This window comes from Brachypodium distachyon, chromosome 5, assembly GCF_000005505.3.
Source record: "Brachypodium distachyon strain Bd21 chromosome 5, Brachypodium_distachyon_v3.0, whole genome shotgun sequence".
In the NCBI taxonomy this organism is placed as follows: domain Eukaryota; kingdom Viridiplantae; phylum Streptophyta; class Magnoliopsida; order Poales; family Poaceae; genus Brachypodium; species Brachypodium distachyon.
Window position 1 is genome coordinate 6,705,012 of NC_016135.3, and position 19,196 is coordinate 6,724,207.

Here is a 19,196-nt window from a genome sequence, read left to right on the forward strand (position 1 = left end):
TTCCGCCTTCTCAAGTGGTGACGGTCGTCCCGGGCCAACTGGGCTGGCAGAAAGTGAAGTGGACCCCGTGCATTGCTCGCTTACGATTACAAGGTTGGGAGGGCTGCCTTTCCATTGACGAGCGGGGTGGAAATACATACCTTGCGAAAAAACGTGTTTTCTTTTTCTGTTGATGTGATCGGATTCCCAAGCAACGGGATGAGGAAGCGTAGGCCTATGTCAATCACAGGGAGGAGCACCTTTCGTCCCTTAGATCAGCACATTCATGATGTTGCTTAGTTGTTAACTTAGCTCGTAATTAGGTGTGGAATGCAGTATTAATTAGTTAAGTACCGTTGTTCCGTGAGATGTTCCCAATATTAGGATGGAAAGAAGGAACGGAACTCGGTCTAAGATAGTCTTCACATCACCAAGTGACTTCATCTTCGGAACGATACTTCCACTAAATCTTAAGAAAATGAATGGTCTAGAGTGCTGGCCTTGTGTTCACTATGCTCAAGAATCTTCGGAGAAACTTTACGAGAGGTCAAGTATTTCTTCATTTCTACCTCGTCGATCTAAGAAATCAGTTTCTCAGGTACACAAAGATTTTCTTTAGTTGAGAGATATGGAATACATCATGTACATCTACTACTAAAGAAAGTCAAACTTATAAAATACCTCACTTCTCTAGTGAAGAATCTTTAAAAATCCAACATATCGAGGTGCTAATTTACCTTTCAGGCCAGATCTCTATGTGCCTTCTTTGACCATACCATGAATCGCCAATTTAGAACACATGTTTACGACAACGGTCAGCACAACTCTTCTAATAGAACTAGGCTGCCTTAAGCTTTTTTCTGACTATCCTGGCACTCTCTTCGTCTTCCATGATCAAGTCAGGACCGAACAGGCTTATTTCCCAGTCTCGGACCAACTCAAATGGGGTCTGGCAAGGTCTACCATACAAAAATTAACAAGATGACATTGAAAGTGCATCCATGCCCTAAGTTGATTTTGTTGGTTCATGATAATCGATTATGGGACCAATGAGCTTCATGAGTATATGAACAGCGAACATCCCCAAAGAAGTGAAAAGAAGGATGAACGATGACCCGTATGAAGAAAGACTACGGATTGGTACAAGTTATTTATAAAAAAGAACTCCGTATTTTGGTTAACTTTGTTCAGTTTGACTCAAAAGGAAAGCAGTACCGTCAAAGAGTCGATGAACAGCTGATGAGGTGGAATATAACCAAGATATACACCAACACATACTTGAGCGATGCCAAAACCTAGTTTTCAGCATCTTTCCGAAAATTCAGAGGGCCCGAGTTCGGAGTCCGGAAATGTTTCGAAATCCAGTGTTCCAACAAACGCATAGGGTCCGGAAAAACCCGAGAATGTGCCTAACATGCAGCTTTTGAGTAGGGCTTTGTTAGCCCGTCCTTCATTTCTTCTCGTAAGAAATTCCCACCATTTTTCAAACACCACCACAAGGAGACTCACCCTTACGTGGTTGTTACCCCTGAAAAATGGAAATCCACCATTTGAAGGGCCGAGCCGCCCCGGCCTGCACCATACTTCACTAGCACCTTTCAACCACCATACCCCTTTAGTGGCGGTACTGAGTTAGCTAAAACCGAAGCCGCCATTGGAGGGCACTGAGCCACAAATGTAGGGTATCCGCATTATAAACAGTGAAAAGTAGATGACCTAGTTTAACAAAATTGTACTAAATCTGAGACACTGATTATGAATCGGAGTAAAATACAATAAACAAAAATTCAAACACCTAACAAAGCAAACAAGAACACGCAATCTACAGCATGGCCATGATTCAAACAAGAGGAAAACAACAAGCGCATCAATCCGCAACAGATCTTAGGAGATTAAATAGCTTCTCTCATCACATTCTATATTTGCCATGCTTAGCCACACTGGAATTTGTGCATAACCTGAAACACTTGAAATCCAAGTTTAAGCTTCCCTTCAAGATAACTAATTACGAGAGAAATAATCATGCCGTACATATTCTCTTATTCACAACTAGAGAACTACCACTAAGATCTGTCTCAAACACAGATCTGGCAGTGATACCCTATCAAATGTATTGATCACTATAATTGCCAGAACGAGTAACCATTACAGGCTTCAAGCATCCGGTATTAAAAAATAAGTCCGGGGATAACGACACAAAAGATGTGTGCAGCTCCAGGCTTATGATAACCATCAGAGGATAAACTCAAAGATTGAAGACTGCTAGTTCAGACATTATGCTCATTGAAACAAAAACAGTATCATGACAACTTAGTGTCCCTAAATTGATCAAAGAATGAGAGCGATTTACAATTCCATTAGGCATAGCTGTCAGCAAAATGAATCTGGGAGTCCTATGAAGGAACAACATCTCCAACGCGTATTCTTACAGGCAAGGGTCTAGCAATCAGACCATCCATCACCCAGCCACCATCTGAACCATCCTGCTTGACATGCCTAAACTCTCTCTGAGCGTAATCCAGTGATACTTCAAGCCTCCCCCCTGGCCTACACGCTGAGGCAACATTGCATGGTTTGGGCCCCATATATTTCTCCAACCAGTAGAGATAGTTAACATGAAATACAGATTTCAGCATGTCTTCTGGAGAAGATCCCTCTTTAAGAACAACCTGCAAATGACATATTTGTCAATTAGTTCTAAGAATAAAGTTGAGGAAACAGTTGCTTTAAGATGAACTCACACAAAATTTCCCCTTGTATTCCAAAAGAAGGTATTGCTCATCTTTGTATAAATCAAACAGTGCACATGCATCTTCCTCATTGTCAATTATTTCGCTCAGTTTAGAGCCCAATTGTAACCGTCGACAAATTCTGTCTGCAGCATCTTTTGCTTCTGCTGACAAAATCTTGTTTTGCTGGTGAAAAAATTCAAGGAACCAAACATAATGAGAGACAAATAAAATCAAGCAGGACAAATTTTTAATTGAAAAATTACTTTACTATTATCAATTAAACAAAATAGTTATAAGTACAAGTGATTCCAACAAAAAAAGGGGCAATTATTATACTTGGACATTAACAAACACATGTAGAATGTGCTCCTCATTCTTTATTCTCTAAAACGAAATGAAATATATCTCCTCAAGAAAATATACTTTTTAAACATGTCTGTTCTAGCAGGTGATTAAAATTTTAAAAAATATCTTAGAAAGTGGGAATATTAAACTAAGCATTATATCAGTTGGGAAAGGACAAGAACAGTTGATGATATGATAGTCAAAAGTATTCTTGACTTACTTTAAGTTTAGCACCCATGGAAGAATTCAGAAAAAGTGGTTCCTCGTCATTAACCTCTTTGACTGAAGAAACTTGTCCACTTAATAGATATTCACTAAACACCAAACCTACGGAAAAGAATTATTTAGGAAAAGACTTAAAGACACCTTGAGCAATATTGAATGCCAAAGAAAAGCATGGGATGAGCTAATATGTACAAGCATATATATTTATATATATATATATATAGTAATATGACAAAAACAAAAAACCACAATGTGCCATAAAGTGTGAACCTCAAATGTGGCAGTAAAAGAAAGGAAAATTATGAGTGGAAATCATCATTAACAAGGAAAGTCTAACTTTCCAACATTAAAAGTTCTATATTGTGTTACTTTATGTGGGGTATTCCCTTCAAAAGGCGCAAAGCCCAGCCGGTGGCAGGACAGAATGATCCTTGATGGGAAGTGTCAGTTCTTATTTCAAAGTTTAAGTATGTTAGGAAGAGAGTCTGAATCCTAGCTTGATTCCAAGTCGGTCGTGTGTATGGCTTTTCATCTATGTAAAGAGGCAGACACGGCTGGTTTAATCAAGCAATCAATAAGGAAGTTTTAGTTCCTAATCTCCTGCTGCCTCTTCTACCCCCATTACCTCCCTCTCAAAAGTTGACAGCACGTGCACCCACCAGCAGGTGATTCATAGGCCCTCCTGTGCACCGTTTTAACAAGAATTGCACATGAATTTTTGCCTGGTTCAATCAAGTTCAGTTATGTTTTTATGCATCACGAAGATAATGGTCTATCAAGCCAACCATTTTACGTTTTACTCATATAAAAGCTGTGAACATATCAGGATTCAGAACTATGAAGACGTAAGCATAAAATAATGCGCTTCTGCAGGAGAGGAGATTTTATTTTACTTGCACGGTAAGGATTCAGTGTCCTCAGCTGAATTGATTGATAAGACTTGAGGTTGCAATACATGTGAACTACAGTAACACCAGCAAATGAAATAAGAGCTAATGGTACTGATGAGCCAATTTGGTTAGCTAACGCTATGCCAAGCATTATGCCCAGAAACTTGCTAACCATTCCCTGAGCTTCACCCTTTGCAATGACCTGAAACATAATTCAATTGATTTCAGTCACTCATACTTCCTTTTAAGATAGAGGTAAAGGTTTTATGTTGAGTTCTTTTTAAGATAAATGCCAGGAGTGCAGTCTAGAAGAAATAAACAAAATGGTCTCGTGCAGCTATACGCCTATACTCATGCACAGCAAGGTGGGCCTGATAACAAACATCCAAACCATAAGAAATATGTGTGTGCACACCATTCAATACATTCCCTAACATTAATGACAGATACATAAAATGTAAGCATGATCGGAGATAGACTCATATATACATCTTTCTTATAGGATTTGTTTCCACCCCTAATCTTCGCTGCCTCACTGGAGATCATCCAAACCACTGGGTCCAAGGGCAGAGTACTGATACAACACCTCGTCCCACACAGTGCTTTGTGACACCCCCACCCTGCATTATCTATGGGCATGATTATACCTAGGCATGGGCTGCTTCACTTTTCAGCCTGAAGCCTGGCCCAAAAGCCCAAAAAGCCTAGAATGAATAAAAAATAATGTTTTTTGAAAATACGTACAGAACATCAATTTTTTATCCCGAAAATGATTATTCTAATATTTTTTATAGCCAAAACATGTGTTTTCCGGGCCTTGGGCCGGGCTTGTGGGATTTGCTACCGGGCTTTACGAAGCCTGGCCCAGCCCGGCCAGACGAATGCCTAGGTATAGGCATGATCTCCCGTCCTTGTGTAGTTACGAAGCAGGCGATGCTCATGTTCCAGCAGTGCAGCATTTGATTACGGAACGCAACGCTTTCCTCCAAGATGTTCAGGATTGAAGATAAGAAGGAACAGGGAGCGCTTGATCCTCAAGTTACCGTCTGCATCAATATCTAATTTGTTTCCAAGCTTTTTAGTGCTTATCTCATCCTTAAGATTTGGTTTAAGCTTTCCTTCCCCAATGTCTTGCATCCAGGCTGCGGCCACAAGGGGCAAAATTGCCAGGGTCCAAATGGATTTGGATATCCCTGGGCTTTGTCTATTTGGATATGGATGTTATCACTGCTATTTGGACGAGACCTGGGCTTGAGCTAATACATTTCGATAACAATTGGATAGTTCAAGTTTGGACTTGCACAGCGATCCATTCCCACGTCTATATCTGGGTACAAGAAACAATTCTGTTGGACCAACATGTGAAAACAAACGCTCAGAAAATATTGTTCGGAAATAAGGATAGATGGACTTCACCTCAGCAAAGTTTCTCTGGACAGCAAAGCCAGCATAGAAACAACTTCTTGTGGCAGCCTGCACATAAAAATAGTCAGAGATGTTTACAAATGAGATCTTTCTAGAACTAAATCAAATGTATCACCTTATTAACAGATGACAGTGCCTAAATAATATGCCATATCAAGTTTGAGAACAGGTTATGAATTGCAAACAATAGAGTATAACACTGGGCAATGCTTATTTATTTCACCCAGGCTTCGTTGGGTCGTGGACCCAGGGTAGGGAAGCCTGGGCTGCGGGATTAGCTGTTTGCAGGCAAGCGGCGTATGGTGGAGGGCCTGGCGGCAGGAGGAGCTATCGCCGGAGATTGGAAGGCGAAGGTCAGCGGGGCTGCGCTTTGCTCAGGATTTCTTTCCTGACCTGTCGAGTTCGGGAGCCGTCGCCCCGTCATTCACTGGGATTTGCGAAATGCAGGGGATTTCGGGGGTTTCTGGTAAGCAAGCAAAGTACCGCTAAGGGCTTCCCTACCCTGGGTCCGCGACCGACACCTCAGTGTGACAGGGCAGATAAATGGTCCAAGCATATACACCATCGCACAATTATTGGACTAGGCAGTAGGCAGTATTATAAACGGAACTTATTATTTGGCACACCAAGTATCAGATAGTTATGACTATGTACAGTAGTATTAGAAGATATAATACCGGTCAATGTTTATTTATTTCACTAAATTTGACCACACAGTTAAATAGTCCAAGCACATACACCACCATATAATCATTTGATAGGAGGTTAGACTGCTAGTAATGAATGGAGGCCAGATCTGCGCACATAAAATAAACTAACTAATTAGTAGGCAGTCTTGAACAATACAAAGGACAATGCTATTACATCCATCCTGAAACTAAATATCCTTACAAACTCAACATCTAACAAAAAGAATTAGCACTATTAATATTTATCAGGTTTACTCATATTGCAGATTGCTGACTGTCAATCCTAAACTTCAGAGGACATGTATTACTTTTAGTTCCTTTTTTCTAGTAAGAACATTTTAAGAAAGAAGATAAATTGGAGCAACTGGGCAAGGCTAGGAGTAAGGTAAAAAGCACTAGAGAACATAGTCAAAGTGAAAATGGAAGTATCTATCGGTTTTTGGTGCAGATTCTCGCTAAGTTCCCCCAAAAAGTTATTCTTTCAAATTTTGTTCCAAACTTACAAATTTATTTATTTCTACCATTTTGGGATAACTGGACCAAATGCTCCTTTCTGTATCCCGTCCTTTGGTACCTCCGCTATTATATATAACTCTGGGTAGAGTAACACACACCATTCAAGAGTAACAAGAGGGCTAATTAACAGGGATGTTGTGGTCTATTCAACAAGCCTCTTGGTTGAAGTGAAATCAGGAACGGAGGGAGTATTAGATTTTGGTGCAGCAGAAAGTTATGATTGAACCTGCTTCCTGTTTTATGATTATATTAAGTTTTACTTCAGATGGGAAATATGTACTGTTACTTATAAACTGTCTGAGGAAATGTTTATTCAAAGCATCGGAACTACTTTATTTGTTTAGGTGTGCTTACGAGATCTAAACAGATATATGCGTAGTCATAGTACATCATGAAGTTTATAATATGTTGTACATTGTATGGTTCATTCAGTTATTTTTCTTATGCATACTTCTGTTCACACGATCCAGATTGAATGGACAGAGAAAATAGTGTGATGGTTTACGTGGTGGCATGCACTGGTTAGGAATATTGTAATACTGATAATCCTGTAACGGAATCAAAGAAGTACCAATTCTGACCTGTATCAGAGCAGCTGCTGATCGGGCAGCTCCAGCTGCTGCACCAATGGGAACAAACAGGTGAGGAAACACTGGAGTCAAAATTTCCAGCCCATAAGCTGTGTTCTCCAGAAGATCTGCAAACAGCCGCCATCTCTTCGGGTTAACATCGAAATGCCTCCCAAATTTAGACAACAGTATCTTGCTAAGGTAGCCAAGTCCATCCTTCAGCACCCAATTTATCGCGGCTGCGGTCGGTATCACTCCTTTCCCCAAACCAACTGCATACAGCAACGCCTACGGGATACAATTACCCGGTGAAATGCTAAATGCTAATCGGCAGCCAGAGAATCGCACTGCATATAATTGACGCATGCGTAACAATACCTGAGTGGAGAGCACGCCGCTGATCTGGCTGGCGACCCCTTGCAGGCCTCGCCACAAGGAGTAGTGCAGGTAATCGCTGCTCACGCTGTTGGGGTACCCATCAGGCAGCAGCAACTGAAGAGCAACATCGGTGCACCGCCGCCATGACTGTTCAAGTTGCCAGCGCAGCGCGGCCAAATCATCACGGCCAGCCCACACCTTTTCCATCCCCTCTTCTTGTTTGTGCTTCTCGTCTTCTGCAACGCGGTATGAGGTCCCATCCGGGTCCGGCACGAGCAGCGTACGCGAGCTGCCCCTCACCTCCCAGACGCTGGCGCCATCGCCGCCGCTTGCTCCAAGGGCCTCGGCTAGGGCAGATGGGATGGAAGCGAACGCGTCGGACTGGAATAGTAAGAACAAGAGGAAGAGCTCGGGGTGGAGAGACTGAAGCCACCGGCGCCACCCGTCTCCGGGGTCGGGAGGGTCTCCGCTTCCCCCTTGCCACCACCCCCGTCCTCCGCCGCCGCCATCTCCACCAGAACCGATGCGGCCGCCATCGCCGAATCCGCCGGAGCCGGAGGCCGCACGTGGCGGGAGGCAGAGCTTCGCGGCGAGGCGCGGAAGGTGTCGGACGCTGCGAGCGGTGGTGGAGGCCGAGGAGGGTGGGATGGAGGCAACGAGGCGAGGAAGCGGATGCGGCGAGAGGGAGGGGCGGAAGAGGGGGACGAGAGACTGGGACGAGGACATCGATGATAGATAATGGTGAGACGTGGGATTGGAGACGACGGGGCGGTGCTGTGTAGGGAGGCGGCCGGCGCCGGCGGCCCTTGGACCTTTTCTTCTACGGAGTATCAGAAAATGCCCGCCATTAAGAGAAAAGAAAGCAAAATGGAACGCATCTTCTAAAAGAAAAGCAAAATGGATCGGCCGATGCAGCCCGTGAGCAGCCGAGCAGCACGGCAGGCCCTCTCTTCTCGATTCACAAAATCCGGAAATCCTGTTCCGTGCTACCAATTCTTCTAAAAAAGACATATACTCAATCCATTTCAAAATAAGCGACGTTGTTTTTGGACCGAAGGATTACCCCGCTCCATATCAAGTGACTCAAATTTATCAAATATAAATACTTCCTCCGACCATCTTAAGTTACTTTCTATATTTTAGTATATGGATACATCCATATTTATATATTTATAGAAATTTGAGTCAGTTTACATGGGAAGTAGGAGTATATCTATATATAAAAAAATTTAGATACATGTAATATTTCGTCATTAATATGGGACGGAGGGAGTTGTACAAACGCACTCTTATAAACACGCGTGAACAATCACTTCTGTGAACACATACACGCACACCCTACTCCTACGAACATCTCATAGAAACTGAATCGGCGAGTCTTGAGAGATTGATGAAGTAGTAAACACAGACGCATCGCTATTGACTGCGAGTCTTGAGAGGTTACGACGTAAACACATGCACCTCGCAGTTGACTGTATCTCACCTACCATTGGAAACATAACATGCTCACATTATCTTTACACTTATAAAGATCTGAGTTGGTGGTCACGAGTTCACTCCCACAAGACTATCTCTTAAAGACTATGGAATCATCTAATTGTCACTCATTCTATACGTATCACGATCTTTTGACTATGCTCGATTGGTTTCATGACTTTCAAAAGTAATTGTATTTTTCAAAAATAATATTTTAACATAATTCTTATTTATCAAAAAAGTTAAAAATATGAGCGACACATAACAACTCATGTATAACACACATTCTTAATTTCGTAGCAGAACACGGACATTTAGCTAGTGCGCGCACGTCTCCTCGTTAGCGAACTGGGGCGTCGGTGGCCAGCGGCAAGAAGCTGCTTGCTGCATGAATACGTAATGGCAAAATCGATCAGTTTGTATCAAAATCGATCAGCTTGTAGCATGTAGACAAATCGATCAGCTTGTAGCATGCAGACTCGTGCCATTAAATGATATAACTCTTAAACCGTTAACTTAATTTCAAAATATGTCTTCATGGTTAGTTTTGTCCTCGACGATATCTTCAAAAGCAGATCTCATTTTGATATTTTTTCAAAACTTTTTTCTGTTTTAAAAGTTGCCAGCTAATAGTATATAAAATTGTCATCCTTTTAGTAACAAATTGCCGCGTGATAACTTCACACGAAATAGGTGACGATTTTTGCATCAAAGTTGTCATTCGATATATTCTAGGCGAAAAAAAAGAGTTGAGATTCGATAATATGTAAAGTTGTCATCCAACGATATATGAAGTTGCCACCTATTATTATGTGGTAATAGAGTGGCAAGTTCACAAATTATCATGATAGCTACATACAAAATAAAATGGCGATTTGTGCACCAAAATTGTCATCCAATAATATTTACAGTTAGCACCCAGCCATGCCCAATGGTACGTATATGAAGTCGCCACACTATTAGTAACAAATTACCATGTGGTAGCTTCATATAAATAGAATGCGATTTGTGCACCAAAATTGCCATCAGATAATATTTATAGTTAGCACCCAACCATCCATTGGTACGTATATGAAGATACCCACATTATTAGTAACAAATTAGCACGTGGTAGGAGTTGCCACCCTATCACTAATTAACAAATATAGTTAGCACCCCAATAATACGAAGTTGCCACACTATTAGTAAACAAATCTACCATGTGGTAACTTTTTTAAAAGTAGTATGGTAATTTGTATGTTATCGTATGGTTACAAAAGGGTCAAAAAATAATTTGTCGAAACATGTCCAAGTGAGGTCTAGTTCTGAAGATCTCGTCGATACGAAGCCAGTCGTGCAAACGAATTGCGAATTGAAAAATTATTTTGATCTACATAACAATTTGAATATATGAAATCAACTAGTACAATTAAACACTTTGATACATACGTGTGTTAAAAAAAATCCGGAGCAGCTTCGTGCTATCAAGGAGATCTACGACGCAAAATTATATCCAGTTAATGTGGACAATGATGCTAAGTTCAAGACTTCTTTTTTGGAACCGCAAAGTTCAGGACTTAAACTTACTTGGATTGGGTTGGTTTCATCCCAAGAAACCAAATCATCTGCCCGCTCCATGGACGATGAAAACTCTCCATCTCCATGGCGAGGACTAGATATCGAATCAAGCTAAGTGTCTCTAGATTCCATCGGATCACCACTCGTGTTCTATATGACCAGCGACGTCTGGAGCGTGTGATGGCCAACAAGAAAGTACGGCTGGCATTGGTAGTGTAATTTAGTTTGTGCATAGAAAATTTGGCTTACCATCGGCAGGAAGAATTGCTTGCATGGCAATCGGAGATTGCTTCGATGCACTGACCAAATCATCTGCCCGCTCCATGGATGATGTTATGGTGAGAGTGGGATTGGAGACGACGGGGCGGTGCTGTGTAGGTGTTGGGAAACGCGGTAGGCTACGCTAGCACAAAATAAAAATTCTACCGATTCCGCTTGGATCAATGCTGTAGATAATGGATCACGAGATTACCACTAGACGCGCAGACCCGTAGCGGAAGTAGAGTCAATGATGCGTGTCGATGCCGAGTAGTCGTTCGGCCTGCTCCTCCTCACCGATCCCACGAGCAGTTCGTCCAAGCGCCGCAGGTGTAGCGCCTCTGAGGTATCCACACGTACAGGGAGGAACTCCGTGCGGCGGATTGTTAGATCCGATCACAAGGTTTTGGGCGTGGAGGTGTGACGGTCGAGTATAACTCGCATCTGGACTGGTGTGTCCCTAGCCGGGTTGGTCTCCTCCACTTATATAGACGTCCCTAGTGGGCTCAACACTTGAGGCCCATTAGGAGTCTAAGCCCGATACGAGGATCCAACTCGGTCCCCACCCCTTAAGCGTGTGACCCTTCAGGTCTGCGGGCAGTCGGACACGACTACGAGCTCGGACTGCGGGCCCGAGTAACACCTTACTCGTCCAATGGCACCGACTCAATTCGATAGTTGGTAGCGGCGCCTAGCAGCACGTGCCAACTCCCGAGTGACCACGAGGTATATTGACGAATCATACAATCTGTCGTATGCAACATTTCTTTTGCCTCAAGATATGTGTGTCGAGCTCAAGGCAAGTGCTTGTCATCCTTATGGATAGCTCAACTCTCTTCTCGTTCCTGTGATACAGATTCCCGAACAGGTTAACACTTAACCCAAGTCGCATGGCCATGCTTTCCGAATCTGATCACTCGAGAGGGCCCAGATATATCTCTCCGAATAGGAGGGGCAAATCCCATCTTAATCAACCATGATTCGCAACATGCTTCTCAGCAAATCCGAAAGCTACATTTATAACCACCCAGTTACGGAGTAGCGTTTGGCAACCCCTAAGTAGGCCGATTCACATCCCAAGCTCATGCGATGACCTCAGGTCTAGGACTGGCATATACATCGTACTTGAGACTAACAAATGACAATCATCTCGTTGTGTCTCGGTGCGGGTCTGTCTGACTCAACAATCTCATTGTCGAGTCCATGCTATCAGTCGGCAACACCTTGCCCTATGACTTGTGAAACATAGTCATCATACTGATTCACATTACTAGTTTAGGTTATGTGTCCGCATAACCTCAATGACCAGGGACCATTAGAATAACAACATAGAATACATAGTCTCACAAACAAATCACGTATTTATTGATACATATCAGTCATGATGTTCAAGGACAATAACAATAACTCATGAATACATGAGAAATAACATCATCACATGATTGCCTCTAGGGCATATCTCCAACAGTAGGGAGGCGACCGGTGCCGGCGGCCTAGACCTTTTCTCCTATCAGAAAATGCCTGTCGTTAAGAGAAATGAAAGTAAAATGGAATGCATCTTCTAAAAAAAGCAAAATGCATCGGCCGATGCCGCTCGTGATCAGGTGCGCCTAGGCCATTTTTAGGGCCCGTCCGGTAGGCCTCTCAGTTCAAATTCTATGGGCTCCATGGATGGATGAAAATCCAAAATCTAGATGGCGAGGATTAGCGCAATTGTAGACTCTACACGTCATTTAGAATCAACATGGCGAGGATTAGCGCAATGACTTGTGTCTTCAAACTGACTCTTGATGATTTATTAGCATTTAATGTGATCTTGTGTAATGGTTAAAATGTTGACCTCTTAGCTGACTTTTACTCGTTTTTTTTCTTAAGAGTCTGGCTCTTCACGAATAGTCAGTTCTCTTCTCTCTCCTATTTTTCTTTACTCAACACAAACAAATTTTAAATAAGATTCGGTTACGGATACCATTAGGTATCGAATCAAATTACTGAGAGAGAAAGTTCATATTATAACAACTACCGCGGAGTTTAAATTACCAATGAACTCCAATACCGTCCCTTACACAATTTTCAATAATTCATGCCATTTAAATTACCTCCTGATATATCCAAAATATGGTTTTTGCATGTGTGGCAACTTCTGACCGAGTTGACGTTAACATTTACTCTTCAATTGTCAATCGAAATGCGCTGAAATTTTAAAGCAGAGAAACTATGACATTTAAGGTTTTTTGTTTTTTTCAAAAATTTCTGAAACTTTTTTTGGCATCAAACATAATTAACGCGGATTTTTAGCGTGTATGTTCAGTGGATTGTAATATCAGACCACAGGTTCCTGCGTCAAGATCGGGCGTCAAGATCGGTGAAGGATGGCTCCGTGGTGCACCGCCCACGCCCCCCTGCCTCCTGACAGCCCCTCCACGACCAACTAGTCTCACCCGTCCTCTCCCAGGTTTTACGGTATGACACCGGCTTGGCGTGCGCGGCTTTCCGGGGGCAGCCCATCGTGTGCCCCCCGCGCGTGCTTTTTGTTCGCATCCGAGCCGCGTGCTTGGCGCAGAACAACTCGCGCGCCGGCCAAGCATTCCTAATTTCTCCACTCGCCTAACGCGCCGCTCTATAGCTACGGCCCCGCCGGGCACGCTGCTCGCGGACGCGCCGGCCAGGAGCCTGGATCCATTAAGGAACCGGAGACCACCTTCGTCATCTTAAAAGGTTAGTGCGACTTGGGGGTGGTGGGTGTTCTCTGCGTGCTGGGCGTGGCGTGGGCTGTTGCAGGTTCATCTTTCTTCGTTTGCCCGATTTGCTCCCCGGGGACGCTCATCTTGTTTTAGTTTACTGTTTCTCAGATGGAGGTGGACGGGGATTTCCAATTTTCCCCCGACTGAGGTGCAGATCCGGCTGGTGCAGGATCTGAGAACCGTGACGAAGCTCACGAGGCAACCGATCTGCTAAATTTCGATCTGGCAGGCCTCCATAGGCTGTCGTCGCGTCACGCTTCTGCGGCTCGTCAACTGCTACTGTTTTTCTTGACGGGAGCAATTTTTTGTTTTCCCCTAATTTTCTGTCGATCTACTTGCTCTCGTTTCCTTGATCTGTTTCATGTCCAAATTGAGTTGAAGGAGATGACCAGATGACGTCGAGGGAGCAGCGTGTCCTGGCCCCGTCGCGCCGGCTTCACCGTTAGCAGCAACGGGAGGGGCCGCATCGTGTTCAACAAGACCATGCCCGGGAGCTGCGTGAGGCCGTGAGCGATGTCGTCTCCGTCTCCGGGGCGTCGTGTGGCTCGGGCTGCGGTGACATGGTCGGCGGAAGCTGCAATGCCACAGCCCACAGGGGGAGGCGAGCGTCAGAGCAGAGCATGCAGTACCGCGTGGGGGAGCAGCAAGCCAGCAGGCCGCATGCTTCTACTTCCTCCAATTTCTTGATTCCTATTGTTGTTTGTCTGCTTTTTCTATTTTCTATTATAAACGGATTCGTTACCAGCCGAGCCTCCTATCACTGTGATTTTGATATCTAGTTCTTTGTTTTCTCTTCGATGAACTTGATTTTGCTTGACTCAACTAGCTAGTACAGTTGCACGTTACCTGTTCGATGAAATGACATGCACCAGTTGTGTATGCAAATTGGATTGGATTAGTGGCTGCAGTTTAGAAGTGAAAAAATCGATGCCATTGTACAGACGACGAAGACAGAGCTCTAATCTAAACGCAAACATGCTAAAATTAAACCTCAACATATGCATGAAATGGCAGACATGATGAGCGGCCGTCCTCATGCCAGGACATGCTCACTGACCGCTCCATAACGACCTCACCATCAGGACGATCGATGATCAAAGAGTCAAAGAAAATCATCATAGTTTCTATTTTGGGTCTGGAAATGAATCAACATCGGGCACAAATTTCATTCCGTGGACAAGTACAGATGGAAAAAACTGGAATCGTGGACGAAGCTCCACAAATTGAATGAAGAAGAAAACTTCCAGATGAAGTGTCCATGAACAACTAGAAGGGGAAAAATGACGCGGATCAAACACACACGCTTTTGTGGTGGTTTGCTTAGAGAGAGAGGAGCGGCAACGACTTCTTTTGTGGTGGTTTGCTTCCTGCTCGTCCAAATTCCCGCAAGCCTGCTGGTCAGCTGCATCCGCGGAGGGCTGGCCCCTCCTTGATCTCGATGGAACCGTGCAGCGGGCGCTCGAGATGTAGCCGCGCCGTTCTCTCCGCAGCCGCGCGCGCCACCGCACCCTGGGCATGCTTATGATGCCGGTGAGGAAGACGAGTGGCTTCTGCCGTCTGCACGTGGTCGACGTCCGCGTCCGAGCCGCCTGGACCAAACCGTCGGACACTTTGAACGCCTCGTCGGAGCTTGAGAGGAGCTCCCTCGGCTATGGGCCCGCGCGACAGCGGCGCACTCATCGCGAGCCACCTCCCGCCGCTCCTCCATCGTTGGAGGCCTCTCCTGTCTCCTCTCGTCCCCGGCCTCCGCGTCTCGTTTGTCGGATCTCGATGAGCTCTGCGCGCTTTGGCACGACAGCTCGATGTGTGCGACTTGGTGTAGGTGGGCTAGAACTTGGAGAAGGGCACGGCGGAGGCGAAGGTGACCTTCCCGTTCTTGCGAGGTGTCGAGAATGTCCTACTGCCGCCGCCGGCAACGCGCCGGCCAGATCCATGGTGGCACCACCCCTTATGTCGCCATGAACTTGATAGAAAAGACAGAGGAGAGAGAGCGAGTGAGATGAGAGAGATGGGGAAGAGAGACAGGCATCACGGGGCTTTTGCACGCTGGGGCCTGAAAAGTGGGGACATGACGTGTCCCTGACGACGGAGCTACGCATCGGTCTCCACGCCAGCGCCCATCGGTAGGCATCTAGCAAAGCAAAAGATGAACCCGCTGCGATCCGGTGCGAAATGACGGACAGATCGGACGGCACCGGATGTACAAGCCACTGAACGTACAGGCCAAAATGCATTCCCCCAAACATAATATGTCCATTTTCTACATATTGTTTGCCCGACGATGCTGAAAGTTTAATAGTAGGTTGAGAACATGAAAGTTGATTTTCTCCATTCTTTAGAATTTTTTGAAAATGAAAAAAAGGTTACTTGACTCAGTCAAAACCTGTCACATATGTGAAAACCATTTATTGGTTGGGTGAGGGGTAACTTAAACGTATAAATAGAGTAGCAGCATATTTTGCTTGGCTGTGCGTGCTATAGCTCCCTGTATAGCTGGAGGAGAATGTGTATGGTAAGCTCCATACTGCCATTATTTGCATGCATCTGGATATATTTATCTGTCTAGTATCTCTATATAAAGATCAAAGACATTTCTGGTCGTGCACGCACACAGACAGTAGATCATACACATGTAGACACACACATGCATGGAGTTCGTGTTCCAACCGATATTAGAGTTGAGGCGGTAATTTAAACTCTGTAGTGTTTAGCATGCGTGGTGTTTAGAGTTGTAGTATGGACTTATGTCAACCATAGTCCATAGATCTCTCTAAGTTCCATCAGATCACAACTCGTGTACTGCGTCTGGAGTGTGCGCTAGCCCAACAAGACAGTACTGGTGTGTTTGGAACAGCTCCCACTCCACCGGTCATTAGTTTAATCATGTTTAATAGTTTAAAATTAACCATGAAATTGCTTAGCATTTCAGCATCTCCTGTTTTTTTATTTAACAGCTGGCATACCCATTTCCTTAGTTTCACTCGTGTTTGCCTCTTTACAAAAAAAAAGTCTGCATTTTTGGAAAGCATCAATTTATCACAGCAGATGATCGATCGAAGAAGCAAAGCTAGCAGTACTACGTGGTAAACGTGGTGAGCAAAATAATCAAGTCAAACGAGGAGCAGATGCACCATTATATGTAGCTGCATATCAAGTACGGGTACTATGAACACATCCATACTTATTTTGTTCACCTACACACACACACTGAGCGATAGATACTGCAGTAGCACGTCCGTGTTTTGATCCACAATCAAGTAGCTAAGCTAGTAGCCAGTAGTCGCATTGTCGTCGTCCGATCGGCCACGCGTCAGCTAGCGCGGGAAGGCGGCGATCTCGATGCCCTTGCTGCCGGCCGGCAGCGGCGCGTCGTAGGCGCTGAAGAGGCGGTAGGAGGAGATGAGCGAGAGCAGGATGTAGCAGAGGACGGAGCCGAAGGTGATGCCCACCGACGTCCGGGCCTGCCGGCAGAATCCCCCGAACACGCCGCACGCCTCGCTCCACGTCACCTCCTTGTCGCCGTTGTACGCCAGGTACAGCAGCTCCGCCGACGCCGCACCGGCCGCCAAGATCAGGTACGTGAACACCTGCATCCATCCATCCGTTATGAGTGAAAGGGAGTCCTGGGGTTCATGCGAAATGATCTGGTACGAGTACTAGAAGTGGCGGCCGTTAGACCATGAACAAACTGAGATAGCGGCAGTACTGACAGAGAAGTAATAACATAATCAGTTTTGTCACCGAGAAATAGCCTGTTTTTAGTCAGTTGCCGTGCTTGGCCGTCAGATCCTAATTCAACGACAGCACGTTGGGGGTGAAAGAGTGAGAATAACATCCAAATCATAATCTAACTGCTCTGATAAGTGGAGATTTAACCTTTTTTCTTAAAAATCGGACGAATGAGATATAGCCACACCCGATAAGAGGGGTTTTTCTTTCAGCAAGGAGTAATAACAGGTTCATTGTGTGTGGTTCAATCTATACCAATAATACCAACAGAATAAACGGCAAAGGCGCATGCATGGATTTTATATGAGCTTTGTACTTTGTACTTATAAGATAACAGATCTACTCCCTAAGTTCGAAGCTGTGATCTAAAACAGGAAGTTAGCTGCCGCTACACTTAACATCGTAACAGAATTCGTACTGCATTAACCTGCTCTCCCAACAACTTTTTTTAGTGAAAAAAGAGGATAGGTTGGAAAATAAATTCCAACTGAACTTCACTTGTGCTGCTACACTCATTGCTCGAGCTAACTAAACAGCTCCAAATCATTCTACTCTTTTGTTGCTGTTGTGAAGGCGGTAAATTAGGGAGATGATGCATCGGAGGAGGGAATTAGTGAATAACCTGGTCAAGGAGGAAGACGATCCAGGAGCGGCACAGGGTCGCCGGCCGTGGCACGGCAGTGTAGAACGCGGAGACCAAGGAGTAGGCCGCGCACAGCCCGTTGGCGTACACCAGGTACCTTTGGATTTTGCGCCAAAAACCGAAAGAATTAAGCCCCAGCGAGGAGCGCAGCAGCAAAAGAGGAAAGGAAACCGCTAGGAGGAAGCAAGGCCGTACCTGAATCCGCCAAGGTCGGAGTAGGAGACGGTGCCGTACTCGTTGGTCTGCGTGTCGCGGAGCATGACGGCCATGGCGGCGACGCAGAGCCCCAGCGGCACCGCGCGCAGCAGCGTCTCCACCGGCCGGACCCGCGCCTCCGCCACCGTCTGCTCCCCCGCGTCCTCCCCAACCCCGGCGCTCTCCGGCGCCGCCATCACCTTCTCGTCCGCCATCTTCGACATGATGTTGTCGACCCGAACCACAACACTCTCACTCTCCTTTTCCTGGGGATGTCCCTCTCGTCTCGTCTGGAGTTGGATGAGGACGAAGGGGGGAGGCGCGCATTTAAGGTGCGGAGCGGAGCAGAGGAAGTGGTTGGAGCGCAGCGTGGCGGCTTGAATGCCCGCAGTTAATGGCGCGGGTGGCAGTGCCGTATGGGTGTTTCGAGGCCAGTGACGACGAGTCGACTGACCGATGATCGATCGATCTCGAAGGCCATTAACATTCGTCCTGTTTTGCATTTGCGTTTGCGATCGAGGCCCTTCCTCGGTGATGTGCGTGCTTCAACCATATCCACTGTACTACATTCAATTTTTGGAATGGAAGTGGGCAGTGTTAGATGTACTGCGAAATAAATACGAGCGCCGATTATATCGATCAAAAATACTCTGAATCAAATACGGGAGCAAGGCAAACGGGAACGTCTTCAATTAACAGATATTTAGTCAGATAATATTTGAGAACAAAGGCCGAATGTGACGTACTACCTCCGGACTAGGATGCTGCTGGGTAACCCGTACCCGTTCCCCTACCCGTTACCCAGAGAAACGGGTCGTGTATGGGGAAGGATCACTTTTGCCCATA

At 45.1% G+C, this 19,196-nt stretch overlaps 2 protein-coding genes and 1 long non-coding RNA gene across 3 annotated transcripts; 1 reads left to right on the top strand and 2 right to left on the bottom strand.

Moving 5' to 3' along the window:
• Nucleotides 1-2,067: 2,067 nt before the first annotated feature.
• Nucleotides 2,068-8,632, bottom strand: LOC100843736 (protein root UVB sensitive 1, chloroplastic). The gene is made up of 7 exons (XM_003581052.4): nt 7,749-8,632; nt 7,383-7,658; nt 5,588-5,644; nt 4,175-4,373; nt 3,277-3,383; nt 2,721-2,894; nt 2,068-2,648 (listed from the first exon to the last, which is right to left on the bottom strand). The coding sequence occupies exons 1-7, from the start codon at nt 8,472-8,474 to the stop codon at nt 2,373-2,375; spliced, it is 1,815 nt and encodes a 604-aa protein (XP_003581100.1). The 5' UTR covers nt 8,475-8,632; the 3' UTR covers nt 2,068-2,372.
• Nucleotides 8,633-13,521: 4,889 nt separating this feature from the next.
• LOC100841791 lies at nt 13,522-14,605 on the top strand. Its single transcript, XR_138506.3, has 2 exons — nt 13,522-13,757; nt 13,892-14,605. It is a non-coding gene; the product is annotated as an uncharacterized LOC100841791 (long non-coding RNA).
• A 2,271-nt stretch (nt 14,606-16,876) lies between these two features.
• LOC100825777 (CASP-like protein 2A1) lies at nt 16,877-18,705 on the bottom strand. The gene is made up of 3 exons (XM_003579466.4): nt 18,351-18,705; nt 18,135-18,252; nt 16,877-17,370 (listed from the first exon to the last, which is right to left on the bottom strand). The coding sequence occupies exons 1-3, from the start codon at nt 18,572-18,574 to the stop codon at nt 17,098-17,100; spliced, it is 615 nt and encodes a 204-aa protein (XP_003579514.1). The 5' UTR covers nt 18,575-18,705; the 3' UTR covers nt 16,877-17,097.
• Between the last annotated feature and the right edge of the window lie 491 nt (nt 18,706-19,196).

Excerpts from the sequence above, each read along its gene's own strand:
- LOC100825777 (XM_003579466.4), bottom strand. The coding sequence starts at position 18,574 with ATGTCGAAGATGGCGGACGAGAAGGTGATGGCGGCGCCGGAGAGCGCC. Across the intron at positions 18,253-18,350 it reads TCCGACCTTGGCGGATTCAG|GTACCTGGTGTACGCCAACG; the intron begins GTACGGCCTTGC and ends CAAAATCCAAAG. Across the intron at positions 17,371-18,134 it reads TCGTCTTCCTCCTTGACCAG|GTGTTCACGTACCTGATCTT; the intron begins GTTATTCACTAA and ends GGATGGATGCAG.
- LOC100843736 (XM_003581052.4), bottom strand. The coding sequence starts at position 8,474 with ATGTCCTCGTCCCAGTCTCTCGTCCCCCTCTTCCGCCCCTCCCTCTCG. Across the intron at positions 4,374-5,587 it reads TCCAGAGAAACTTTGCTGAG|GTCATTGCAAAGGGTGAAGC; the intron begins GTGAAGTCCATC and ends ATTATGTTTCAG. Across the intron at positions 3,384-4,174 it reads ACTGAATCCTTACCGTGCAA|GTTTGGTGTTTAGTGAATAT; the intron begins GTAAAATAAAAT and ends TCTTTTCCGTAG.